Raw genomic sequence first — 27,193 nt, forward strand, 5'->3', positions numbered from 1 at the left:
GCTTCTCTCTGGAGGAGGAACGCTCGGGCCAGACTCCTCGGGCAGCGCGTGTAGCCCTCCTTCAGGGGGCAGACTCGCCGGGCGACATCTCGACCTCTCCAGCCAGGCACGTTTCCTCCTGGGGCTCCCCCTGGGGCTCCCTCGTGCCTCCCCCATTCCTGTCCTTGCCTGGGACTCGCCCTCCCCTTTCTTCACACATCCCGACCCCTTACTTTCCTCAAGGCGCGTCTTGAGACTCACCGTGCTGAAGCGTGTTCAGATGAGTGTCGTCTCGCAGAGCCCGGGGCTGGCATGCTGTTGGTGTATTTATGTCCCGCTGCCTCACCTCCTTGTGGAATGTTGTGGTCACTTCTCCCACGGGAGAGGGTCCAAGGCTCCTGGGTGGTCCAGGTGCCACTGTGGGAGGTGCTGGGAGACCTCGTCCCGGTGTAGGATCTGCCATCACCTTCCCGTGAGACCCCGGGCAAGGCACCTTGCGCTCTCCAGTGGAACAGCCCCGCGGAGTGCGAGTAGCTCTCCGAAGCGTCTGTGAGCCTCCACATTCTTCAGCATTTGTCCTGAGAGCCTAGTGTGCTGCTTGTTGCACAGTTGCTTTGAATGGGAAATGATTCTTCCGAAGCAAAGTGGGGAGAGAAGATCGAGTTTTTTGCGCCCATATGGCAGTTTGTGATACACGTGTGTATACGCAATCTTTATCTGTGTGGTGTCATGGAATAAACATTTTAGTATACACAGTAGAGTCTGTGTAACTCGATGAAATTCCAGAGTAAGATTTGCCTCTACTGTAGTTTTTGTAGGTGAAAAGGAAGGCACTTTTCTTCCAGAGACTACAAAGCGATTTTTTTTTCATTTGAGAGCCTCCAAATATTAATATTTGGTACACATTTCTTTTTCTGGAAGGAAAGTTCAGAATATGGCACACTTGAGGTAAGATGTTGGTATCTCGAGGCTAAGCCACTGCTGTGCCACATTTTATTATGTGACTTGATTCTTCGGAAATGTAATGCTTTTTGTCTTTCTCTCTCTATAGTCAGAAAATGGGTAAGAAGAGTCGAGTGAAAACGCAAAAATCAGGCACTGGTGCTACAGCAAGCGTGTCACCGAAGGAGACCTTGAACCTGACTAGTGAGCTGTTGCAGAGTAAGTTCAGCCCTGGGCTTCCCGCCCTCCCTCGGGGCAGTGCGGCTTCACTCCTTCACATCCTTGGGCTGCACAGGACGGTGTCTGGCATGGTGAGGCAGGAAGTGAAACAGGCTTGAGTTCAAATCCCAGCTTGCTAGCCACGTGACCTGGGCAAGTGTCAGAACTTCTCTGACCTGCCGTCTCCCCCTTCTCTAAAGCTGGGGATATTGGTACCGAATAGCGATTCACGAGGGCCGGATGAAGCAGTGAATCCCCCAGAACATGGGCTTCCCTGGGCTCCAGTGGGCAGGGATCTACTCGACTACCTCAGACAAATCGTGCGACCGCTCTGCGTCTCGGTGTTCACAGCAGTGCACACAGACCGTCTCGGGAGGGTAAGGGTCGCGTGAGCTGTGGCGTGTAAAGGTGCGCCGCGGCCGTCAGGCCCCAGGTGAGCACGGCAGGCCTCTCAGAAGCAGACCTTTGGAACTCTGCCCCCTTGTTAGAATGGCTCCCCTTTAGTTTTAGTGTTTCAGAGTCTTCCAATTTCTTGGTTCAAGGAAATTAAATATCTATGAAGTGCCTGTACTTGGATTAATAAGTTAGTATAAATTGGTAACTTCTTTTCTTAATTGTGAATTTGAATTGGTGCTGGGTAGTTTTCAAACTTAGCTGGGGTCACTCTACTAACTACAACATTGTCTTGTTTTCTTTGCCCCTTATGTTCAGATTATGTGACAGGCTAAACCTGAAATAAAAATTTAGCTTTCTCTCCCTGCCAGGAGCAGGCAGCAACCGAGTCAGGGTCACGTCCCTCCCCAAGGGCTCCTGTGGACCCGATTGGCCCTCAGAGCAGTGTGGGCCCCCCATAGAGCACTGAGGTACTGACCACTTACCACCTCTCTCCCCGACTACACTGCGGGCAGCTTGAGGACAGGCTCTGTCTTCTTGTCTTGCAGGGCCTCAGTCAGTATTTGTTGGTGGAAGAATGACTGGTTAGCCTTAATAGTTATGAGTCAGCCCATGCGTTATGACTTGTTAGTGTTAATTATTTACCACATGCTCTCTTTCCCTCCAAGAACAAAGGTGGCCGTGGGAAGAATGCTCTCTCTTTAAACTCATACAGTTGTTTAAAAAGGAAAGAGCTTGCTGATAGGCCGGGTGCCCAGGTCACAGCCTTCCAGAACCTCGGGCACCAGTCTCGAGTGCTGGTCTTCTGCTTCTGGCCTACAGCAGAGCTTCAGTTTCCTTTTTAGCAGTGACTGTGCTATCTCTTTTTGTGACTCCCCCAGAGTGCTTAATATAGAGCCTTACACATGGATGTGAAATGTTTGTTGAGTAATTGTCCTTATGTCCAATTTAACTGGTTCCTTTAGAGAGCCATTGTTCTAGGATTTAACTAGAAAGAAATGTTGACTTTTAAGATTAACTTTTTTTTTTTAATCCATCTAGAAGAGTTTTCAGGGAAATGTTTTGCATTTTTAGCCTAGCTTTTTAAATTTTCCCGTGTTCAAGTATATGCTGAGGAAAACTTTTCTGAGCAGCAAGAGTAAGATAGTTGCAAACTCAGTGCTCACGCTTAGGTATGGGGGAGGGGTCCCAGTTTAATAAGTAGCGTGTGGATGGGTTTGGAGGGTTTATATGCTTTGAAAAGTATGCCTGGTTCATACTTCCCACGTTTATCATCACGGCTGTGGTGTCTTTGTCCTTTGAAAGTAAACCAGCAGCAACAAAACCCCAGTCCTCTTTTCGCTGAAGACTAGCTGGTTAAGTTGAAAGCAAGCGTGTTTGAGTGCCGTGGCTTTTGTGTTACAGAATGCAGTAGTCCTGCACCTGGCCCAGGAAAGGAATGGGAAGAGTATGTGCAGATCCGGTCTCTAGTCGAGAAAATACGCAAAAAACAAAAAGGTACGTTTTCTAGAACAATAATCTTATTTTAATTAAATCCTTTAAAGACTTGGCGCAAGTCAGAAATGTTTTGAGGTTGGGAAGGTCTCGGTGTCATTGCTGCCTGTGGAAGGTCACAGTGGAAGGGGCTCGGAGTTTGGGAGAGTTATACTGGGAAGCTATCCCAGGATCTCTCCCATTTCTGAGGTGCTGCTACCTGCTCTGGAAGGGGTAAGAACGTTGAGCCATAGGGGAAAAGTGTTTGTATCTAGGGGCTAAAATGACACAACTTTTGGGGCTCCTGGGTGGCTCAGTGAGTGAAGCATCTGCCTTCAGGTCAGGTCATGATCTCGGGGTCCTGGGATCGAGCCCCACATCGGGCTCCCTGCTCAGCAGGAAGTCTGCTTCTCTCTCTCCCTCTGTCCTTCCCCACCACTCCTCTCTCTCAAATAAATAAAATCTTTAAAAATAAATAAAAAAAAATTACACAACTTTTATTTATTTACTTTTGACAAAATATACATTAGATCTGTTTTTCCACATTGTGTTTCCTTGAGGGTTTGAGGTCAGTACATGATGTCATGAGTGGTCAACACACAAACGTACACTAATAGATGAATGTCTTCACAAGATTTACGATGAACTCAAACCTGTCTTGGTTAAATAAGAGATGTAGTTCTGTTTCCGAAGCTGTGTTTTTACAGGGTGTATTCAGTAGGCGTCTTAATGATTCTCAGCCAGGCTGGCGACGGGGCCAAGTGTCAGCTTGAAAAAGCCTATTCAGTAAACCTATTGTTTTTGTTCTGTAAAGCACAAAAAATAAAGATTGGTATGCAGGGCCACATGGAAGGTGGAAGGAGAAAACATAATAAGGAGCCTGCGCTTAAAAGGGTGAGAAGAACCTTCCTAGGCTCCATTTTTATTTATTCTGTGAAAGTGAGTCAGAAGAGGGTTTGTTTTTTTATTTGCTCGCTGAGGTTTCATTGCTGTCCCGTGTACTTCTACAAACATGCAGTCTTTAGCTTAGATGGTCTCGACCCCCAAACGGCGACAGGTTCCTTTATAATGTGTTTCTTTGCTCTAAATGGTAGACTGTGCTAATGGCTCACCAGATGTATAGCGAACAGTTCGTATGTCCTGAGTGTCTGTTGTTAGCAGAGACCGCTAACTACAACTCACACTAAGGTTAGAGCATTCCTGAGTTTTCAGCAAAGAGTGACTTCTGTCTCAGAATGTCCCTACCGAAATCAGCTTTCTGCATAGGCAGTGTGGCCCAGCCCTGTGCCCAGCCGTCCTGCTGCACAGATCCAGGTGACCCCTGGTGGCGTTCTGTTGGCGTGGCCACAGGCACCTGGGCTGGGCTCCATACCCTGCTCCTCTTGTTTGTGAAGTTCCTGTTCCTCTCCTTTTATTCGTCAAATAAATCTTGGTTTTTCTTCTGCATGGCTTTTCATCTCCTTGAATATTGCAGACATGCCGAAAAGTCCAAAAAATAACACAATGCCTAAGAATCTCCTACCCGGACTGAGTCAGTTCCTCCGGTCAAGTTCTCCCGCCTTCCCACCTGCTGGTCTGTTCCCCATCCTGCCCTCCATCCTTTGTTTTGTTTTCATTATTTGTTTTTAAGAAATAAATATTGCAGTTGTAGCTGAAGTGTCACGCTTCTCTCCCAGTCGCTTTTCCCCGCTTGGGAGTTTGTCTTGACTGAGAATGTTTTTCTACTTCACGTACAACCCCACAAAAATATATTGGAGCCAGTGGTATTTTAAAAATTTGTATGAATGGTATCAGAGCACTTGAATTTTTGAAGATTTATGTATTTGAGAGGGAGAGCATGCGCGTGTGAGGCGAGGAGGGGCCAAGGGAGAGGGAGAGAGAATCTCCAGCAGACTCCCTGCTGAACTCGGAGCCCAAAATGAGGTTCCATCTCAGGACCCCGAGATCATGACCTGAGCCAAAACCAAGAGTCAGACGCTTAACTGGCTGAGCCACCTGGGCGCCCCAGAGCACCTGAATTTTTAAAAATATGGTGTTGTATTGTTTTATTTGTAGGTACATATGATCCAACTCATTCAAACTGTTCAACAGAATTCGGTTGCAGAGCTGTCCAGTTCTGTGCTCTTAGAATCAGGCCTGTGGTGCCCATCCTTACACATGCCCCCTGTGCACGTGCCAGCTGCTGATTGCTGTTTTCCTGGGAATTTTGTTAAGCAAAGCTGCCTGTGAGACACGGCACGCTGACTTAACGGGGGAGCTGCTGTTAAGTGTGAGGTGGTGGAGCCCTCCCCTTTCTACCGCATCCCTTCACAGAGCCCAGCAGTCAGCAGTCCTACCTCCTGGGCTCAGCAAACACTTCTCCGCAACCGCCGGGGGTTTAGGATTGTAATTTGCCTTTCTGCCACTAGTTAGGATACGCACTGTGACTGTTTGGTGATTCGTTTTGTTGTTGTTGTTGTTTTTCTTTCCTTGTGTTTTCGCCTTTTGCCTGTGGGTTACATAGAAGTGTTCTGTTTAATTTCAGAATATTTGGGAATTTTCAAGATTTTTTCTTTTGTTGATTTCTAATTTGATTATGTTGTAATGAGAGAAAATTTTATGATTTCAGCCCATTCCAACTTATTTAAACACTTTTTAAACCAATTTATTTTTTAAGCTTTTCTTTTTTAAGATTTTTTTAAAAATTAAAGCTTAACTGCCACACAATATCGTATTAGTTTCAGGTGTACAATTACATACATTGCAAAACGGTCAGCCCCGTAAGTCTCGTTACTTGGTGATGAGTTTTGATTTCAAGATTGGAGCGTTACCACTATTTCCAGTGTATATTTTTCAGTTTCTAAGAGCAGAAAGAATGATACGGGTCCTAAATGTAGCTCTTGTTTTCTGACACATGAAACAGGTCTGTCCGTTACTTTTGATGGAAAAAGAGAAGATTACTTCCCTGACCTAATGAAGTGGGCCTCTGAAAATGGAGCCTCTGTTGAGGGTTTTGAAATGGTCAACTTCAAAGAAGAGGGCTTTGGTTTGAGAGCGACGAGAGACATCAAGGTGAGTTTTGATCATTTGGTCCGGGGTCCTCAGTGTGTTTGGATTGTGCTGCGGAGCGGGCATGGGACTTGGAGACAGGTGTCTGGGCTGATTCTGACCTCGTAGGCAAATAGGCAGTGTGCTCTCAGCGCTCCGCTTCCTGCTGCGGGGTCCCCAGGCTGACCAGGGGCCTGGAAGAGCCTTACCCGTGTTCTAGGCAGCCCCTTCCGGTCTGTCCTCCCTGGGAGCCGTGCTGCTAACCAGTGACCTGGGGCAAGTTGGTTCATGTTTCAGAGCCTCTGTTAACGAGACCACAGAACATGCCTCAAAGGATTCTGAGACTTCAAGAGAAGGATGTGGACTCAGGAGGTTAGGAGGGGGAGCACACAGGCCCTGTGACAGAGTGTATGTGGAGGTGGGTGGCTTGGGGAGGAGGATGGGCCATGTCCAGGGTACTTACTGGTTTTCTGGGGGGGGGCGGTAACTGAGTGGTTGGCAGTGCCACCTACTGACACTGTGCCCCCAGAGCTGAAAGGGAAAGAAGAAGAGCAGTATTTGTCTGCTAAGGGACAAATGCGTTTCCTCTGCTCTGGGTCTTTCCTTCCAGATGAGGGGAGCAGCAGCACCCTGACATTCCCAGCCTCTCTCTGCCCCTCACTTGTGCCTCTCTTAGAGAGGAAACATAACTTATTTTGTTCGACGATTTGGGGAGAAGGACCTGGTCTTGGCCCGTGTCTTGGTGGGAGCCGGTTGCCAATATGCATCCCTTGTGCTCGCTCCACTGTGTGTGCTTTACAGGGCAGGCCACACGTGGGGAGGCCCGTGGGGCTCCGGTTCTGCCTGTAACTAGGTGGGGGAGTCTGTCTAATTCTGGGATTCAGTAGGTGATATTTTGGGTGACCATCTGTTGTAGTCTTGTGTCTCTCTCAGTGGGTTCAGAACTTGGATGGAGGAAATGAGTGTTATTTATTCGGGCCCCCTCAAACCTCAGGCAAGGTTTTTGGTCAAGTTGTAGTTAACTTTTCATTGATATGTTGATAAACCATATACCAGTGTATTAGATACCTGTTAAATGTCTAGTATGTGAATAGTACCTTGGTCATTATTATGCCAGCCTTCCAAAAAAACCGAGGTCTCTTCCTTCATGACGTTAAAATATAGTAGGGGAAGAGACACACATAAACAGAATCCAAATGGTAGACATCGGCAGAAGGCAAGAGTAACCGGGATGTCACATGTTCTTCTCGTGTTATCAGAGAAGCATCATTCGTGTGGATGCTGCCCCAGATGTCTTAGTTGTGGTCTGTCTGCACCGTGTGCATTTCTTAAGCTTTATTGAGGTATAATTGATAAACAGAAACTGCATATTCCGTGTGGTCATAGTGATGCGTTGGACGTGCGCCCACACCGTGATACCGTCACCACAATCAGGGCAGGGTGCTGCTCTGCGTGTTTTAAGCAGTATAGGTGCATATACAGCACATACCAAAAAGACACCTGCATACTGGGAAAAAAGGAGACAATATTTTGGGGGAAAAAACTCAGTAAACCAAAACATGTCCTAGGGACTTGTGCTTTTGCTGGTAACCATTGTGCCTTAAAGACAAACATGTCGAGGAAGGAATGTCCCTTGGCTTCGGAAATACAACAGCAAGAGCAGTCCACATCGACACGTTCAAGTTTTTGTTGGAGATAGAAATTTTGTTTTGTTTTGCTTTTTGAACTTAAAAACATAAGTGCAGCAAAGAATTAACAGTTTTGTGCTCCACTCCAAATGGCTATGTTTGCTTCAGATTAAAATTGAAAGTCCCGTTTTTAAAATCTGTTTTCCCAATGTATATGGTTAGTTTTTGTATTAGAAGTAGGATTTTAAACCCTGCTTCTACTTATCTAAGTATACCACAAATATTTACGTTTAAAAATACATTTGATCGTTAGAAATGAAGTGCTAACATACAACCTTAAACAGTATTTCATGTGTGATTGCACGATTGGCTTTCTGACCACAGATGAAGGGGTTGAAGACTGTGACATGTTTTGATGATTATATGATTTTCTTATTTTTTCCTCCTAGGCAGAAGAATTATTTTTATGGGTTCCACGAAAATTACTAATGACTGTCGAATCTGCTAAAAATTCAGTGTTGGGTGAGAATAATTTCTGACTGTTCAAGGCAAAGTGCAAATGATAAAAATAAGAAATTTTATTTTGTGGCACTAAGGACCATATCTGGATGTTTTCTCAAACTAGTGAGATGTTCCGCCAAAGTCACATTGTTTTGTATGCTTGTAATCTGACATAGTAGGACAATGTCAGAAGAAAGGTGCATGTTACTTTGCATATTACAAAACTTTCCAATTATTTCTGTAACTTTAATATATATTTTGAATGAATGCTTTTTAAGGCGCTTTTTGGAACTTATGCTGTTAACTTCTGGGTTAATTCAGGACCTTTATATTCTCAAGACCGGATTCTTCAAGCTATGGGAAATATCACACTGGCCTTTCACCTGCTGTGTGAGCGAGCCGACCCTAACTCTTTCTGGCAGCCCTACATTCAGACCCTCCCCAGCGAATATGACACTCCTCTCTACTTTGAGGAGGACGAAGTTCGGGACCTCCAGTCCACACAAGCCATCCATGACGTCTTCAGCCAATACAAGAACACGGCTCGGCAGTACGCCTACTTCTATAAAGTCATCCAGGTGAGTGGCTGGGCACTGTTCAAATGTACGTTTAACAGAGTGTGGAAGAAAGGGGAATCGATGGCGTGAATGTCCCACTTCACATTTTATTACACATACTTAACCATCGTGCTTTTTAAGGTAAAAGGCATTCTAATTCTAGTTCACTGTCTGTTTTTGTACAGAAATATCCCCGAAGTATGGTTTGAATGTATCTGACTTCATCAGCGGCCCGTGTTAATATAAGCAGCCCTTGTTCCTAAGTTAGGGAAGTGTGAGCTTTTCTGAGAAGGAAAGATTACAATAGAACTTTAGAAGCTACAAAATCTTTCTAATGCAAAAAGGTGCTCTGTGTATAAATTTTCCGAGAAAGTGAAAGGCCCTTTCTGGGTTCTTCATCTATATATTGACATGTATTCTACTAAATCATAGTGACAGTTAATTTACTAACATAGAGTGCTGAGTTCTTTGTGTCTTTCAGAATGTGCTGTGTATTATATTAATTCTAACTAGTTTCAAGTGAAAGTGTCCTATAAAAACTTCGTCAGGTTGTGAATGTTTGAATCACTCCTGGTTACTCCTTTCTGTGTTTTGGCAGTTCAGCCGGCATTATCTTCCTTTCCGGTCGAACCACAGTGAGATGAGTCAGAGTCAGTGTCATGGTTCCCTCCAGAGCTGATACTGGGGAGTGTCTGTGCCCTCGACTCTCCCTTTTCTCAATTGTTCAAGAATTAACTCCAGGGCTGCTGTCCCCGATATGTGGCAGTGGGGATGCCGCTAAACTTCCTGCGATGTACAGGACAGCCCCCAAACGGAATTTTCCAACCCAAAATGTCAGTAGTGCTAAGGTTGAGAACTCTTGCTTTGTGGTTATATATAGAACAAAGGGTCTCAGGTACTGACATGATGTCAGAGATCACCATCATTCCTGACTGGTTGGATGCCTAGGGCCCGACTGAGCAGCAAGAACTCAGGCTTCGTAGTGAGATGAACCCGAGTTGAAACCCAGATTCCATATCTCACTTGCTACTTAAATATAATTTGGAATTATTTGGAACTACAGTTGACCCTTGAACAACACGGGTTTAAGTGGTATGGGTCCACTCATACACAGTCATTTTCAATAAGTATGGTGCAATGTTGTAAATGTATTTACTCTTATGATTCCCTTGATAACATTTTCTTTTCTCTCTCTTTATTGTGAGAATACAGAATATAATGGGTGTAATACCCATAAATTGTTTACATTATCAGTAGGACTTCTGGTCAACAGTAGGCTATTGGTAGTTCAGTTTTTGGGGATTCGAAAGTTTTATGTAGATTTTTGACTGGGTGGGGTCAGCACCGCATCCCCTGCATTATTTGGGGGTTAGCTGTAGGTGCTTTACCCCTCTGATTGGTTTCCTCACCTGTAGGATAAAAACATGCCCCATATTTCAGTGAACTGTCGTCAGCCCAGCTTGGGCTGTTTATCAGAGCACCTAGTGCGGTACTGGGCCTCTGTGTCTGTGGCCATTAGGTGTGCAGTTTCCTCCGGGAAACACGAGGGACATCTCTACTGAAGCCACTTCAACGGGGGTGATGTGGTCATGGAGGCGGTGGGCTCCAGAGCTGGCCTGCCAGGGTCCGAATCCTCGTAGCACCCTGAGAGCTGTGCCATTTGGGGCATGTCTCTGTGCCTTCTGTTTCCTTATCTGTAAATTGGGATCATACAGCGCCCGACTCCAAGGTTGCGGAGTGGACCAAATGAGTTGACATCGGTGTGGCCCTTGATGACAGCAGTGTTTGCCGTAGGAGCTCTCGATTCGGGTTACTGCTCTGTGTCTTGTTCCTTCAGGCCATGTCACTCAGTTGTTTTAGTTTTTTATTGTTTTACGTGGCTTCTCCCCCCTGTGCCTGCAGGGACTTACATTAGTGTGTCTTAACCTTCCCTATTTGAACACCCTCGCCGCCAAGGATAATGAAGCATATTCCTGCAACACGAGGGTCTCCACCCAGAGTGGCCCAGTACAGGCTCAGAATTGCTTCAGAATCTTGTGCTTTTGTCATTATTGTTGTTGGCTTCAGTTTAATGTTTTAAATTATTAACAGTTCGTGCAAATGTTTATGTTTACTCTAGTTTTAAAAACCATGTTCAGTGACATACTGTCAAGTCAGGTTGGCATTGTAGGAAAACAGCCCGGTTTCTTCCGGGACCATACCTGCCCCTGTGTGTGCCAGGGGGGCCCCCGTTCCGGCTTCGCCTGTAGTAAACACTGTTACCCCCGACATCGTGGTCTGTCCAGGTGTGGTCCTTTTTCAGAAGAGCATGGGGCACTCACTTCCCATTAGTAGAAAGGAATTGTTACAAACTGAAAATACATCCTAACAAGATTTTGTAGGAAATTTCCTAGTCAGCGGTTTAATTGAAGCGCCGGTCGGAGTGGGAGCACAGGCAGCCTGACAGGGCGATCCAGGCTGGGGAGGGGAAGGGCTTTGCACAGGTGTTCCTGACCAAGAAAAATGGACTCAAGCAAAAGTTATCTTTTTCAAAATTAGAGTTTAAGACCAACTGCTTTTCTGGTTGTAGAATGTTTCTCATTGCTCGTGGAATCTTTGGTAACGATCTAGTGTAAACACAAAAGTTAGCGTTGGACTGCTGTTATTTTGTAGGTCAGGTTTCCTCAGCTCGGCACCAAACCCTACGTCTGTCTCATGCTGTTCCAGGATCAGCTGTCAGGCTTTTGCTCCGTTTCAGTCGATCACTCCGTCCGTCCGTGCGCCGCCACTCGGGAAGAGAGAGTGAGCAGTGTTGCATCATTCGTATTTAATGTCTTCATTGCAGTGACCTGCCCTCAGTTTTGCTTTGTGGGGCATTGTGGCTCTTAACCTTTTCAGGGTCACGGGGCCCCTCTTCCCGGAGAAATGTATGCATGTCCTCTATCACAGATGCTTACGAACCATTTGAGGGGGTCCCAATTCCAGAACATGATTTGCAGTTTTTAGTTATGACTTCCCATTTAAAGTCATTTTCCTGGGGCTGGGCATTGGTACTGAACCCATTATTTTTCTTCTGAGCTGACTGCTGGCTTGAAGGTCACAGCTCTTAGCCACTATCTCCGGGCACACCAGCAGTGTGAGTGCAAGCACGACTTGGTTCCGTGTGTCTACACTGGTGATCCCCAGTCCCTGGGAGAAGGGCGTGGAAAAGGGTTATAGTCACTTCAACCTTACATCTTGCTTCAGGTGCTAGAATGTTTATTCTAAAAGAAAAGTAGCATTAGTACTAACTTCTAGTCATTGTGAATTCCTTTAGGTAGATTTCTCTGCATCGCATTTTGTATTTTCATGTTTGTCTTTCTCTCCCTTTGGTTGTTGCTGACTAAAAACTAGAAAAATGATTTCCCATGCTCTTTTCTCCTAGAGTATTTTCATAGTCCAGGGTTTTTTAGAGCGGCCAGGTGTTAGTTCAGGTGACTCTGTCTTTCACTTGCTTTACAGAGTGTGTTCAGAAATCTTTCTGAGCCTCTGCTGGTTCTCATGTATAGAGAAGGGGCTTGGGCTTTAGGACCTTTTCCGTTTTTATGTTATATTTACGTTGTGTTCTTGAGATACTCAGGATACAGGGTTTCCTTTCGGTGTGCGGCGGACCATAGTGTGTAACCAGGAGCCTCAGGCTCAGGAAATGTGTAGAGCAGGGGATTTGCTGTATGAAGATAGAGCACCTGCTGGTGAAATCTTATACTGCAGCTTAACAGTGGAGAAATGTCAACACCCAGACTCCAGGAGCTAAATTAGGAACCGTGGCTCAGCCAGATCCTGGAAAAGACTTGTGTGGATTGAGAACCCTAAGTGGTGGTAAAATATCTGTCAGTTTGTGAAGCGGGGACCAGTGCAGAAGAGAGGATTAATGGTGGAAGGCAGAACTTGGCATTTAAAACCACTGCAGAGTTTTGAACCTGTAAGAGTGCACTTAGCACACCAGGACGTTCCAAGGTTCAGCGCCAAGTTGAGACTTCTGCCTGGAAATATGGGACCAATTTTGTGGTAGAAATCAGCGGGCAAGTAAGATTTGGCTTACACCCAACTCGGAAGCACTGTAATTGTGTGAAGGTGAAGAAATCCTATCAGATTTGACCTGACTTAACACAGATGAACCACAGTCCACGTATCGTTCACCCGTGCCAGTGAAAAACAAATGAACAGATCCCGTGAATGAACAGTCTGTTTAATTTGTAGTCCCATCTCGAGGACCAGGCACTGCCGCGTGGGATGCCACCTTATCCCGAGGTCAAGAGCTGTCCGCGGACATGCACGTTTTCCTATGTTGCTGAGCTTGGACGTGGCGCTCGTGTAAGGAAACGCACTGTGTAAGGTTTAGTAGCATAGAGACGTATCTGTACGATGACTGTTTCTCCACTGATGTCTTAATTTGCATGATTTGTCCCGCCTTACCTGGGTTTTGTCTTTTGTGTCGATCAGACGTTCAGCAGAAGGGATGGAGAGGGAGAAACCCACTTGTGGGTGAACTGCCGTGAGTCTCAGTTGAGCGAGCTTCCACTCTGTGCCTCATGCTTTAAGACGGAGTCCCGCCGTCCTAAGTTGGCTCTACTCGAACAGGCCGCTTCTCCTACCTAGCCAGGGCTGTAGTGGCAGAAGATTCGAGCAGTCGTACTTACAACCTGGCTGAAAACAGAGCCCACCAAGAGGCAGAGGAAGGTGTCACGCTTGGTTCTTGGCATCCCGTGGCCGTTGTGGCTAAATGCAAACAGTTGCTCCTCCCGTTTCTCGCTGTTCTAACGTGTCTCTGACGGAGGCACACAAGAATAGCACAAGACGGGAGTTGCCAGATAGATTTAGCCTATGTTTTCCGGAAGCTCCCATCTACGCATAGAATCTGCTTCAGGGCTGAGTGTCCGGTTAGAGTACGAGGCTCTGGGCACTAGCTTACTCTGAAGACCCCGACACGCAGAGCCTCACCATGCAGAGCTGTCGGTGGACCTCCGTGCACGTGACGTGTGCTGGCGCAGCGCCGTGAGGGAGAGCATGCGTGTGTATCCTGTACCTGTCTCCTCGGGCGGCAGAGGCCGTGGTCAGGCGCCTGCCAGTTTGGGCACAGGTTGTGGTCGCAGGTGGCGTGGGGCTCTCCGTGGTCAGCTTCTCCTGCTGTTGGTCCTGCCCCTCCACCTGGAAAGCTGCTAAGAGTCTTCCTTCTCAGGTACACCAACCCACCGCCTCCTCCTGACCTTGGGTTTACTGCCCTGTCTTTTGTCTTTAACCTGTGTGCCCTCTTGATTGTTGCATTTTTCAACTAATACTTGTTGAGCGTCTCTGTGTGTGTGTGTGTGTGTGTGTGTGTGTGTATGTATGAGGGGGCACACCCGGATCTCTGGCGATACAGAGATTTTCTTTTCCTTTTCTTTTCTTTTTTTTTTTTTCCAAGATTTTATTTATTTATTTTAGAGATAGCACGAGGGACGGAGGAGCAGGGAGAGGGATAAACAAACTCCTTGCTGAGTGTGGAGCCCGATGAGGGTTCGGTCGATCCCAGGACCCTGAGCTCATGACCTGAGCCAAAATGAAGAGTCGGACACTCAACAGACTGAGCCACCCAGGCGCCCCCAGAGATTTTCTTTTTAAATATTTTGTTCTGGAATGGACTTTTAGGCTTACAGAAAAGTTGCACACATAGAACAAAGTTGGAAGTGTGGCCGTGGACGCACACCGCTTCCTAGATTCCATCCTCCTGACCTTGTCCCCACTTACATGTTTTTTCTCGGAGGCACACGTGTTCCAAATGGGACATTTTTGTTCGCAGCCAACTTCATGGTAATGCCACATCTGTGAATAGCTGCAGAAGTGAAGAGGGAAGGACCAGAGTCAGAGGTGACGGTGACAGTGAGGACAGAGGAGGCTGATTGACAGGTTTCAAGGTGTTGGGTGCAGGAGCAGCGAGTCCATATTTATTCCTTGGCTGCCGTGGTAACGGACTGGGTAGAGGCTGTGGGATGCAGAGAGAAAGGATGATTTCCGTTTGCAGATTGCTCATCTGAGTTGACCGGGGCCTTTTCCTGTCAGGTAAGTAGTTTCTGTGCTGTGTGCCTCGTGGGACTGGCCCAAGGAGGCAGGGCCAGGCTGGGGCGGGTCGGAGGGGCTCCTGAACACATGGCAGGAAACCCAGAGCCCAGCCCATCTCGTATCTGGTCATCTCTTTGCAGGGCTGTAATCCTTCCAGTTACCTGTGAGGGGCTGGTCGTTCTCCCTTTACAGCTGCAGGACCCAGGTGTGGGGCAGCTGCCCAGAGCTTAAGGGTGTCCACGCTCTGGGCTGGTGTCACAGCGGGCCTGCTAGCCCCACGCCTGTGTCCTTGAATCTGAAGTTGTTTCTGATCTTCATTTTGGGACAAAGAAGTGGTCTGGTTTTAAGGACAGAGCAGTCTTGTTTCAAACCTCCCTTGGACTCCTACAGAAGGCTGGGTGTGGCTTGCTGACTGAGGCCGCTGCTGGTTGGGCCTAGGGCAGGAGTCTGCACAGGGCTCACCTGTGGGCCGCTTTTCACAGCTGCAGAAAGATGCCTCTCCACCCAGCCTGTGTCACGCTGTACAGAGGTGGGAGAGGCTCCCTCAGAGGACCCCACGCCTCTGCCTGTGGCTTTCCCTGCAAGCTGCGAGGAAGCTGGCAGTCCTGTCTTTATTGTTATCCTTACTGATTCCATTTTTAATGATGTGAAAAATGCGAAAACACTGGAGCTTAGGAAATCAGTGCAGCTTGCATATTCTCTGGAGAGTTTCCAGTGCCCTTCCAGTCTTTGTTAGAGCCTCTGGCTGTCTCGCTGAAACGTCCTGACCCGTGTCCTTGCTTGTTCCCAGTAGCTGACCTTGACCATTATTTAATTTGTGTTAAATGTGCAAGAGTGTTGTCCTTATTGTGTCCTTACATAAGCTCTCTGATTTTGTGAATTATTCATTCTAAACATGTATGTGATTTTCATCGTTTTCATGAATGAAGTCTGCAGATAATGTCATTAAAAAACCTAATTGGTGTTTTTAACTGTGTTCACTTGTTTGGCATACCGTTAGAGCAGGGCAGATGGGTATGGACTTCACCTTCCGGAATCCAGTGAGTGGTCCTTGTTTCCTCTGTTTTTTTCCAGCTTAAGTTTCAGCAGCCTTTGGGGAGCTCAAGAAATGAAATACTTTTTCTCTGTATTCATGGTTCTAACTGGGGAGAGTGGGCCCGATGTCCTGGTGGTAGTCCTGTCTCATCAGCTGAGGGAGGATGTCGCCGGAGGACATTTAGTGCTACGTCTGTGCAGGGGGAGGCTTGGCAGCCCCGTGCTCCGTGTCCGCCTGTAGATGTTCTCAACGTACAGATTCGGCACCTCCTGTCTGCCCTGTTTGCTAGTGACATCCTGTCTCCCGCCCTTGCCTGTCCCTGCTGACTCTTCTCACTGGCAGCCCTCCTCCTGAACCACAGCTTCCCTCCCTTTCTCATCTGCCTTACCTGACTTGGGATCCTGGGACCCTTTGGAAATCTTCCATTGTTGCTAATCAGGGTTAGGGACAGACGTCCAGTCCAACAAAGCAGGCACGTAGATCGTCCCCGTCTCCTACTTTACGTATCACCTGGGCACTCCGTGTTCGTAGAGGCCCCGCCACAGGTGCGGCAGACAGAGCCACAGGGGAAGATCTTACATACGTGTTCCCTGGTGGCAGGACTCAGGAAGGAAGGAGAATCAGCATTTGTGGTGGTGCCTGCTGTGTGTCAAGCACTGTGATGAGAACTTTCTCTCCTGTTATTCTTGTGGTGAGGAGGAGTCGGGAACTAGTGTCTTCCCCTAAGAATCTGAGACAGAATTAGCCAGACTAGATTTTGAAGAAACCCCCAATACCAGGCCCAGGTCGCTGGTAGTTAAATTCATGTCTGGAGAAGTTAAAGCCTCCGAGGTCAGAGACGGGACCTCGCTTCTAAGATGCTGTTCACTGAGCCTATGCCTCTGCGTGCCAGTGGTGGGCCAAGGGGCTTGGCGAGCCTCCTCCAGTCCTCCTTGTTACCCCATAGCTGGGCATCACCCCGTTTTCCAGGGGAGGCAGGCTGAAGGTGAGAAAGCTGGCCGGAGCTGCCGATGGTGAGTCAGGATTGATGCCGTGGTGCGCCCCACCTACCCACCCTGGGGGCTGTGTGTCCCACTTCCCTCCGTGTCTGCAGACCCATCCTTCTTACAGTTCCTTCCCTCCACCAGCCCTGCTTTACCAGTCCTGGCTCTTCCCACTAGTGGGATCAATAGAACTTTGTGAAATCCCTACAAGTTTAAATACAAGCCTCAAAAATAATCTTTCTTGGAACCTGCTTTTTTCCCCTCAGTCTCCCGGAGGTCTGTATTTGTAAATTCCCTCACCTCTGGGACAGGATTTTGGGGTTTTATTTTCTGTACACTAGAGGACAGGACTTGCTTGTGTTTCTGAGACCTGGTATAAGTGCCCTTATGAGTGAACACCCTTGTGACCACTCTTGTTGGTTTCTGTTGCCGCCCAGGCTCCGTTCCTTCCCTGCAGAACTGTGCTGTGTGTGATGTTTGATGATTTAAATGGTTTAGGCTGCAACCACCGTGTGGCCACTGTTGGTATTCACCATCCAGGCTCAAGGAAGGCAACAGAACCAACAGAATGTGTATATAGGTAGAGAAGGAGATTTATTTTAAGGAGTTGGCTCATGCAGTTGTGGAGGCCGGTAACTCTAGAATTTACAGGACACACCAGCAGGGGAGACCCTGGGGGGAGCTGATGTGCAGTTGAAGTCCAAACGCCCTCTCCCATAGGATTCCCTCCTGCCTGGGGAGCCTGCTCTGCTCAGGCCATCCGCTGAGTGGATGAGGCCCGCCCGCATTAGGTAGGGCTGTCTGCTTTACTCCTAGCGCACCAATTTACATGTTAGTTTCGTCCAAAAACAGCCTGACGGTAACACCCGGAATAGCCAAATATCAGGGCACCGCGGCCCAGCCAAGTTGCCGTGTAAAATGAACCACCACAGTGAGCATGCTGTTTGTTTCTCTCACAGCACTTGTCACTGTCTGGACTTGCTCTTGGATTTATCTGTCTCTTCCTCTGGAGCGTGAGCTTCACGGGCAGAGGCCCTTCTCTCCTGGGCACCACGTGGCACTGCTCTCCGCACACTGCCACCACACAGGAGGCTCAAGCACAGCTCGTTGAGCAGGGGAACCAGTTGCCTTCCAGATCTCCACACGGAAGCCGTGTGTGGCCAAAGTCCAGACTGTTCTCACTCCCGAAGCTGGGTCCCTGCAAAGCTGCATCCTCGCAGTTGGGCAGCTTTTTCTGGTTTGTACAAAGGTCCCTGGCACTCTTGTCCCTGCTGGGACGCATGCTAAACTTGATGGGACATCAGAGGAGTTAGCGTAAGTGAGGACTGTCCCGAGTGTAACAGAACATTCCTGCCTCTGCTTGAGGCTTCTGTGGTCGTGGACATCCATGTCCTATCCTTTCTTCCTTTGTCTTCCAAGAGATGAAGTTTGCAGTGAAGGAAGAATGTATCAGATCCTCTGCTTTTATTTAAATTTTCTTTAAAAGATTTTATTTATTTATTTGAGAGAGACAGAGAAAGCACGAGCAGGGGGAGAGGGAGTGGGAGAGGGAGAAGTAGGCTCCATGCTGCGCAGGGAGCCTGACGCGGGCCTCGATCCCAGGACCCCAGGAACATGACCTGAGCTGAAGACAGACCCCCAACTGACTGAGCCACCCAGGCGCCCCTCTCCTGTTTACTTAACGTTTTCACCCAAGGTTCACCGCCTGGCCTCTGTGCTCAGATTCCAAGAGTTCTCTGCAGGTAGATACTGGGCCATTTTTCTTCCCCCTCTTACTGGATCTTTTAGATGATGCACACCCTCCCGCTGCTTGGTCCCGTGGCGAGTTTCTCCAGCCAGGGCTTTCTGATTGCGCCGAGCCTCACAGGTGCTCTCTGTGTCGCTCCAGTGAACCGCTCCCCCTCTGCTCTGCTTGTTCACCTGGAGACACCTGAGGCGAGTAAGTTCCTCCTGACCCTCTTGCTGAGGGTTTCCTCCTGGAGGTCACTGGGCGCCCCCCGCCTCACACGTGACCGCAGCAGAGCGCCCTGCAGTGATCAGCACTTTAGGTCTGACGTGGTTTTTGGAAAGCCGTTGCACTCGGCCCCCCTCTTGTTGTTAGTCCTCGGGCTCTCGGGCTTTGTCACGTATTTTGATTTGGGTAGTTTTCTTTCCCAAGTCAACTTCTATTTTTTCAGCTTTAAAGAAAAAGTGAGTTCTAAATAGTGGTGGTCAGAAACATAGCATGGATGCTGTGCTTATCTCTATTTACATTGACTCTCGTCAGGAAAAAAATAGTAACAGTTTTTTTTTTCCTTTTTTTAAGTAAGTTAAATAACTATTTGAAATATTTGCTGATCATAATGGAGTTTTACTGAATGCTTAGGTCTCCAGTTCAGTAGCAGGTGCCATAAGGAGATTGAAAAGTAATATGAGAGCCTTACCTTTTCAAAGTTTATGGTAGAGATGGGAGGGACTCAGTTGGCAGGAAACATAGAAGAACAAAAATGGTAAACTGAGGCAGTGACTGTTCTCTGCACTCCAGGATTTCTGGGGCAGTCAGATGATTGTGGCTTGAAAGGCAGGATTTGGGGTGTCTGGCTGGCTCAGTCGTTAAGTGTCTGCCTTCAGCTCAGGTCACGATCCCAGGGTTCTGGGATCGAGCCCCTGCTCTGCTGGCAGCCTGCTTCTTTCTCTCCCAGTCCCCCTGCTTGTGTTCCTTCTCTTGCTGGCTGTTTCTCTCTGTCAAATAAATAAATAAAATCTTAAAAAAAAAAAGGCAGGATTATCTGGTTGAGGGAAATACTGTTACTGAAGGCCTGGACTTGGAGGCGAGCAAGGCATATCCAGAGGAGCCTGAGAAGACAGCCCAAGCCCAGCAGAGGCCACAGCCCTTGGAATGGAGGGAAGTCATCGCAGATTTGTGGGGACCAGGTCCCAGAAGTCTAATGCCTGAACTTCCCCAGGGTGCCTGTAGCTTCTATGGCTCAGGCTGGTGTGGGACGAGATGGCTCTGGCTTAGCCAGTCTGTTTGTGACACCTGCTCACATCACTCAAACTTCCTGAGCCTCAGTTTCCACAATGACAGTCTAGCCTGTCTCAGGCTGTCTTTGCAAGTGCAGCTGAGATATCAGTGGGAATAAATGTGTTTTTAAAATGCCAGCCTTGCTCTTGGTGTCATTAACCAGCGGCTGGGTTTGAGTGCCCTTCAACAATGTCGTGAAGGAAATTTCCTACCCTGGATGTAAAAGACAAGAAGATGCAACAGAAAGGCCTGTTCACGGGAGCTGGGATGGAGGGCACAGCAGAGAGGGGCTAGGGATAGACGGAAGTAGGGAGAGCACGAGGCTGAAAATGCAGCAGGAGCCTGGCTTGAGGGCCATCAGCAGGCCTTGCGGTTTGTGTCCTCATGGGATGGGGAGCCACACCGGCCTGGGTTTGCTTGCTTGCCGATAGATAACCCAGAAGCGGGGAGACCAGAAGACCAGCTAGCCTGAGAAGTACTCAGAGGTAGAAGTGGTAGCATCCGGTGACACACTGGGCGTGGGGAGTTACGGACGATCCTGAGGTTTCTGGAATACGCTGGCTTTAGATGCACCTTCTCCCCCTCGCTCTTAGACTGACTCTACCAGCCTCTCTCCATTTATAACTTCTGTGCTTTAGAAAGGACATGTTTGATCCTAAATTTCTAGCTTATTCTAACTCATTTACACCCGAGACCCCTCAAAAAACTTGTTCCTGAGTTTTCCGTCCAGACAGCTTTATTTTGTACTTTGGAACATATATTTCAAGCAGAACTCTTTTGTATGCAAGAGCCAAGCCCGGAGTGAATGTTTGTTGTGAAAGTAGAAGCCGGTGAAAGCGAAGGTTTTAATGGAAGTGCTCGCCCAACCTTAACCGCAGTGGCGCGCACACAATGGCACGTCTGAAGGAAAAGCTGTCAGAAGAGCAGCTTTCAATTTAAATATATCCGGGATTTCAAGACCGAGTCTAATGAGTTTTAAAATCTTTGTGTCAGCCTCATGTTTTTTCTTTAAATGCTGTGAAATCATTTAAAATTAATCAGCCAGTTTGTATTTGACAACGTCTGCATCAGAAATGCTACCATCGGCTCTGAAGTCTTTGCTCTCGTGTGGGCTTACCATTCCTGTAAAGTGAATTAGTGGCTGTGGCTTCTAGAACCCCTGGGACATCGACTTCCTGTTAATGGGCAAGTTGACTACACGACAGACCCCCTAGATCCAGCTGCGGTGTCTAAATACTGACACCGTCACCTGAATGTGGGCCGTGTAGTGACAGATGAAGGACTCCAGCGACTGTGGGCATGGCACGGAGTTCCCCGGGGCTAGTGAGGGGCCAGACCAGGTACACTGGGGACTCACGGGCAGCATTCCAAAGCCGAGGAAGCTCTGTCGGGAAGTCAGTCTCCTCGCACGTGCCCTCCCTTCTCCCCCTTGAGAAGTGTCACCGCATCTGGGCCTTTCTCTCTCTGGCAGTTCTGCTGAGACACGCGCGCACTTGTGTGTGCTGCTGGGCCTCAGCTCATGACGCACTCTCTGCTTCGAGGAGCTCCCAGCCTGGGGACAGTGGATGGGTCAGGACAGTGATGGAATAGCAGTTCTGGGGGGGGGGCAGCCCAGAGGCAAGGGAAACAGCAGGGAGAGTGGGGAGTCAGCAGAGGCTTCGCAGAGGTGGGATGGCCCTGACCCTGGGGAAGGTCCAGGAGTTTGCCAGGCAGAGGGCAAAGGGCGCAGCCTCGCTGCCCAGTGCGCTCGGGGAGAGGAAGAGAAGGTGGAGAGACGGAGGCCGGAAGGGAGGGGGCAGGACCAGCACACGGCGCTCAGTGCCATCGGCATCAAGCACAGCTGCTAGCGACCCTCACAACAGCCTCCCAGGGGTCCGCTTGCTATTATTTCCATTTGAGGGGTGATGAAATCGAGGCCTGTTTGCAGGTCTGCCTGTTCTAGGACTTCAGTGCAGACCTAATCACCGGTACACCAGAATGGAGATTCACGTCCGACTCTGAAGTATCTTCTCTGCTTTCTCGTGCTGACTTCACCTCATAACCATGGGAGCCGGTCCCTCATCCCATAAACATTTATCGAGTACCAACTGCTCAGTGAATCTGCTTTGTATTTCAGCGCGAGCCGTTGAAATGTTTTAGGCAGTGGTGGTGTTCTCGGGAGTCCTGCTGAAATGGAAGCCTGCAAAGGCGGGGGTTGGCCTGTGCCGTTCGGGCACCGAGACAGCGGGTGCTGTCACATATGAGAACTCAGTAGTCAGCTCCTGGGTGGGGCCAAGAGGAGGCGGTGACTGAGGTCGCACTGTCAGCACTTGGCGACACAACTCTGCGTTTTCTGTCCAGAGCATGGGCAGGCACTGCCTTCTTGGAGAGGCTGCTGTAGGTATTAAGGCACCCTAAAAACAGGACAACGGACTACATCAAATCTGCGTCAAGACAAATGCTTTCTAAGCCAACCTTACTGGCTTTTTAATTTAAAGAGGTGCTTCATCCCGGCAGACAGGGCTGCTCCGGATGCTGTGGTAGAGGGCTGTTGACAGCGGTTAGGGAGGGCTGATGCTGGCGTCAGGCCACAGCGAGGCCTCCGAGGCCGACTTACTGGCCGTGTGCTTAACACTCGGTGGGGTAGAGGTGAGGGCCTGGGAGGCACGCCGACCAAATTTCTGGATGGTGGAAAACCGAGAAGGAGGCTTTGTAAGCAGATCAAGCCTGTCTTGGTTCAGAAAACTCTGACCCACGAGAAGGGTGGGATTGAGCAGGAGTCATTTGGAGGCAGGAGGTGTGGTGGGAAGACTGGTAACAGACATGAGAGCTCTGGACCCTGTTCTCCATTGCTGGCTCACTTGTGACCACAGACAAGTCACTCACGCTCTCGGCCTTGTGCCCAGTTTCCCCTGCAGGAGTGTGAGGCCAGGTGGGAAATGTCAGGAGAAGGTTTTTAGACGTAGAGCATTTTACAGACACATATTTCTTAAAGAGAAGCTCCCTGTCACTGCCCTTCGGGGTCCCAGCATGTGTCTTGGGTGAGGTACGGAGAACTGCTGGCCTCTGGTGGTTCTTCCAGTGCCGTGAACTGCCGGGGAACTGTCCCTTCAAGGCACCTGTGCGCATGGAAGGCACGTGCTTAGCGCTGTCTCTCAGTCCCTAGCTCACAAGCTAGTGGGGGAAATACAAGTGAGGAAAGCTTACTGACAATACAACGTCAGACTGATAGTTTATGGCAATAGGAGGAGTTCACTCGTTGGTATGGGATCAATTACCAAAATTGTAGGGGAAAGTTGCTAAGAGAACTTCAGAGGCAGGGAAGATTCTTGTGATTTAATAGTTTACCACATAAAAAGTATAACTACACTTCAAAGGCAGTAAGGGTCACTAATAGCTTCCCACATTGAACATTGTAAACTTTTACAAATAAGATTCATGTACCGTCTATCCAGACGTTGTACGTGGTAAGAAACAGGAAAAGGTAAGAGATCTATGTGCTTGTTGGTGAGTTACATCCTAGTGATACTGCGTAGGCTTTGGACTATGTCAGTTATTCTTGAAAATGGCCCACATTAACAGAATAAATATGTAATAGAAAGAAAGGCTGAGGACATTTAGTAACCTGTAGGAAAGACGAATAGTTTGGGCCATTTTCTGTTGATTTTTAATTTTCTTTAATTGAGGTTTAACTTCCACTTGTGAAGTACATATATTCAACGTTGATTAGTTTTTATCCTAAGTAACCACAACCGAGAGCACGCTGTGGCACGTGTCTAGCACCGGAGGAAGCCCTCGGCGTCCTGTGCCAGGCGGTACCCACCCTCCCTTTCCGCCTGCCCGCGCAGCTTCGTGTGCGAGTCCGTGCGCTTTGGTAGGTAGACCGTGCGGTGTGCACTAGCTCACCTCCGGCTGCTTGCAGCCCCTGTGCTGTGCGCGGGGCTCCTCCGCGTGCGCGGCTCCTCCGCGTGCGCGTGCGCGGTCCCTCACTCCAGTCCCTGCTGCGCGCTTCAGCATCACGTGCGCGCCCCGCAGTCTGCGCATCCACTCTGTGCCTGGGGGCTTGGCCTGTTTGCCGGCTGGGGAGACCGGACAGGAAGCTGCCGTCAGTGATCGCCTGTCGTCTGCTTGCGGACACGTGCATCCCTTTCCTCCGGGTTCTCCCTGAGGAGAGAATTCCTGGAGTCACATAGGCAGCTTCAGTAGACACTGATAAACTGGGTTCCAAACTGGCCGAACCAGTGTACGCGCCACCAGCGGCGCATGCACATCCAGGTTTCTCCCCGGCCCCCCGCCCCGACCCAGCGCTTAGGCTTTCTCCTGCATGCGCGGGGGTGTCTCCTCGGGGCTCTGACTTCCCCTCATCGGTGACTGTGGGGTCGAGCGTGTGTGCGTTTGCTTATTAGCTACCTCGATGTCCTGCTTCGGGAGTGCCAAACACACTCTTTTACTCATTTAAAACACAATTATTGGAATGTATTTTACCTAACTCAAGATACAGGAAAGAGTAACCTTTAAACGTATTATTAATATAAAATACTTAATGATACATTTTACTTTTTAAAAAATAAATCTTGACAATGCAGTGCATTTTCGGGGGGGGGAGTATATTACATTAAGGTATTTGATTGTGGTGAAATATACGTAACATAAAATCTGCTGTTCTGACCATTTTTAGGAGTACAAGTCAGTGGCGTTGGTTAAATTCATAATGCTGTGTATTTGTAACCAGGGTCTGTTCCCCAGGTTTTTTCATCACCCCAAACAGAACCTCTGTAAACACCCAGCAAGAACTCCCTATCTCCTTGCCCCCTCCTGAATCACGCATCTGTAATTTGGCATTGTCTTCTGGATCTGTGTCTTTTATGAGGCGTGATTTATGCCTGTGTCCTCCCAGTGGCTTGCCTAGTCCCTTTCTTAATGAAACCCTTGATGACCAGAGTTTTTCATTTTAACGAAGTCCAGTATATCAGTTTTATTTTTCAAATGTGGTATTTCTTGATTCTCTAAAGAACTCTTTGCCTAGCCCCGGGGTTCTCAACTGAGCGCGGTTTGGCCCTTGGGGGACAGAGACAGTTTGGCTGTCACAGCTGGGCCAGGGATGCTGCTGCGCCTGCCACGCATAGGACAGTCCACCAGCAGGAGTGATGTGGCCTGAGAGGTCAGTGGTGCTGCTGGGAAACCTTGTCTAGCGTGGACCACGAATGTGTGCTTCTGGAAGCTTTGTGGCCTCACCTTTCACATGCAGTCCGGGACCAACCTCTCCTTAGCCCCTGTGTATGTGAGGAGAAGAATTTGAGAGAAATCGATTCTTCCACATCTGTGTCCCTAGCCTTTTATTTAAACCAAAACTCAGTACATGATCAGGAGCTTTATATGGAACATAATAACATACAGAACTAAAGTTTTGGTAGTTGGTGGCCCAAGAGCGGTATTTGGAGCATGAATGTAAATGGCCTGGCATTTGCAGAAAATGGAAAATTTTTCCCCTTCCAATCCAATTAGTAAGGACTTGATTTAGACCTTTGTTGTTGCTGTTACTTTGTAACTGTCAGGTTGCAACTGTGCTGAAAACTCTGAACAAAAAGTACCATGCATAAAATACATTGACCTGAAAGTGTGCTGTTTTTATCAGACCCTTACCTAGTTTTTTGCATCTAAGTGTCACGATTAACTAGACATTTGCCAGACTGGAGGGAATTTGTTACTTTTGTCCATTGTAGTTCAGGTGTGTGTCTGCTCGCCGGGTCTTTGTACACCAATCACAGAAATACACAGACGTTTGAGGATAGTTAAGAGCAGGAGGAAGTACGTGCAGAAGCGGTGTCCTTGAACATGTGGACAGCTGTTCTTCACGAGGATGGCAAGAAGGGAAGAGTTGCTGGAGAACTTTTGCCTCTGTTTAATGGTCATGCTGACTCCATTCATAGCATTCTCACATGAAAATCTAATGCTGTGTAAGAACATATGGCCGTAGCGTGGTCAGATGGGGAAAAAAGCACCTTGTCCAGAATGTGTTGTGGGCTGCTAGTTGTTCTTCTGTTGAAATGGACTCTAGCAAGGCCGTCAGTTGATCCAGGGTTAGAGCCTTAGGTCTTACTTTAGAATCAGTAAGAACACACGGTGCTGTTTTGGGGGCACCGTTAGTTCCCCTTTTACTACATTTGTGAATGGTGTGTACTGGAAAGTGTTAGGTTTGGGATCAACCCCTGGGTTTGAGTCACAGCTGTGCCTCTAAGTGACCTAAGGGTTGGCAGGTCGTTCAGCCCATTACCACCAGCCAGCTGCTGCCTTGCGTTGGTGCTGCGAAGAGTCAGTGAGAAGCAGAGGATCCTGAAGTGTAAGCCTTCGCATCAATGGAAGGTACCCACCTTGTGGGCCCACCCAGTTTTTAAAACATTTCTCACTCCAATATGTGTAATATGTGTGGAGAGACAGCACATGGGGTGGTTAGGGCAACGGGTTCGGAGGCTCCTCCACTTCCTAGCTGGGTGGCCTGGCGCATATTTATCTGTAAAGTGGGGGTGCTGGTAGTACGTATCTTACAGGGTTACCGTGAGGTTGAAATGTTATCTCTAACATGTCTAGGACATTTTATGTGCCTGGCACACACTAGGTGCTCAATAAATGTTAATTCTTATTTTTACTGTTGCTGTTGGATTTGGAAAAGAGTGGAATTCAGGTCCTGCCTCAATCAGCACTTCTCTCCATAGACTGACCAGTCCACTGAAAACAGGTGCGATTAGCTCTCGAAATACAAAGTGTTAATCATCAGCACTGTGAAGTTGAGTAGGGGTCGTGGGTCACGGGGCATCTGCTGTGGGAGAGAAGGAGATGTGAGCCAGACGCACAACTTGGCCTGCCTCCTCGCTGGGGAGCCGGTTCAGAAATTTGATGGTTCATTGACATCGCCTGCTCAGTCTCACCAGTTTCCTGAACAAGGCCAGTCCGAGCCCCTGGAGGGCTGAGAACAACTTGCTTCCATTCTGTTCCCACAGCTCCTAGCCTGATGTTTGGCACATGGTAAATGTCTGTTGAATAAATCTTCCTTATTTGCAGGTCAAGTCCAAAACTGTATTCGCAGTCCTGAGGAAAAAGTAATGTGGTGAGAATCTTTGGCCATATGGTGTCAGAGACCTTTTTGACTTTTTTTTTATATGAAATTATTATTTTTTTTAAAAGATTTTATTTATTTATTTGACAGAGAGACAGCCAGCGAGAGAGGGAACACAAGCAGGGGGAATGGGAGAGGAAGAAGCAGGCTCCCAGCAGGGAGCCTGATGCGGGGCTCGATCCCAGAACACTGGGATCATGCCCTGAGCCAAAGGCAGACACCCAATGACCGCACTACCCAGGCGCCCCCATGTGAAATTATTTTTAAAATTCTAAACCATACAGAAAATCTTAGAAAATAT

At 48.3% G+C, this 27,193-nt stretch overlaps 1 protein-coding gene across 2 annotated transcripts in view; it reads left to right on the top strand.

Annotated features, from left to right (window-relative positions):
- Window positions 1-27,193, top strand: part of SETD3 (SET domain containing 3, actin N3(tau)-histidine methyltransferase) — a 77,247-nt gene that overhangs the window by 13,257 nt on the left and 36,797 nt on the right. For both annotated transcript variants that reach the window (XM_048219883.2, XM_026515328.4), the window contains exons 2-6: window positions 1,031-1,140; window positions 2,938-3,030; window positions 5,909-6,057; window positions 8,111-8,183; window positions 8,484-8,740. In XM_048219883.2, coding sequence (XP_048075840.1) covers window positions 1,038-1,140; window positions 2,938-3,030; window positions 5,909-6,057; window positions 8,111-8,183; window positions 8,484-8,740 — 675 coding nt within the window. In that variant the 5' untranslated portion in view covers window positions 1,031-1,037. The remainder of the gene's footprint in view (window positions 1-1,030; window positions 1,141-2,937; window positions 3,031-5,908; window positions 6,058-8,110; window positions 8,184-8,483; window positions 8,741-27,193) is intronic.

Source organism: Ursus arctos, unplaced genomic scaffold (genome assembly GCF_023065955.2).
Source record: "Ursus arctos isolate Adak ecotype North America unplaced genomic scaffold, UrsArc2.0 scaffold_25, whole genome shotgun sequence".
In the NCBI taxonomy this organism is placed as follows: domain Eukaryota; kingdom Metazoa; phylum Chordata; class Mammalia; order Carnivora; family Ursidae; genus Ursus; species Ursus arctos.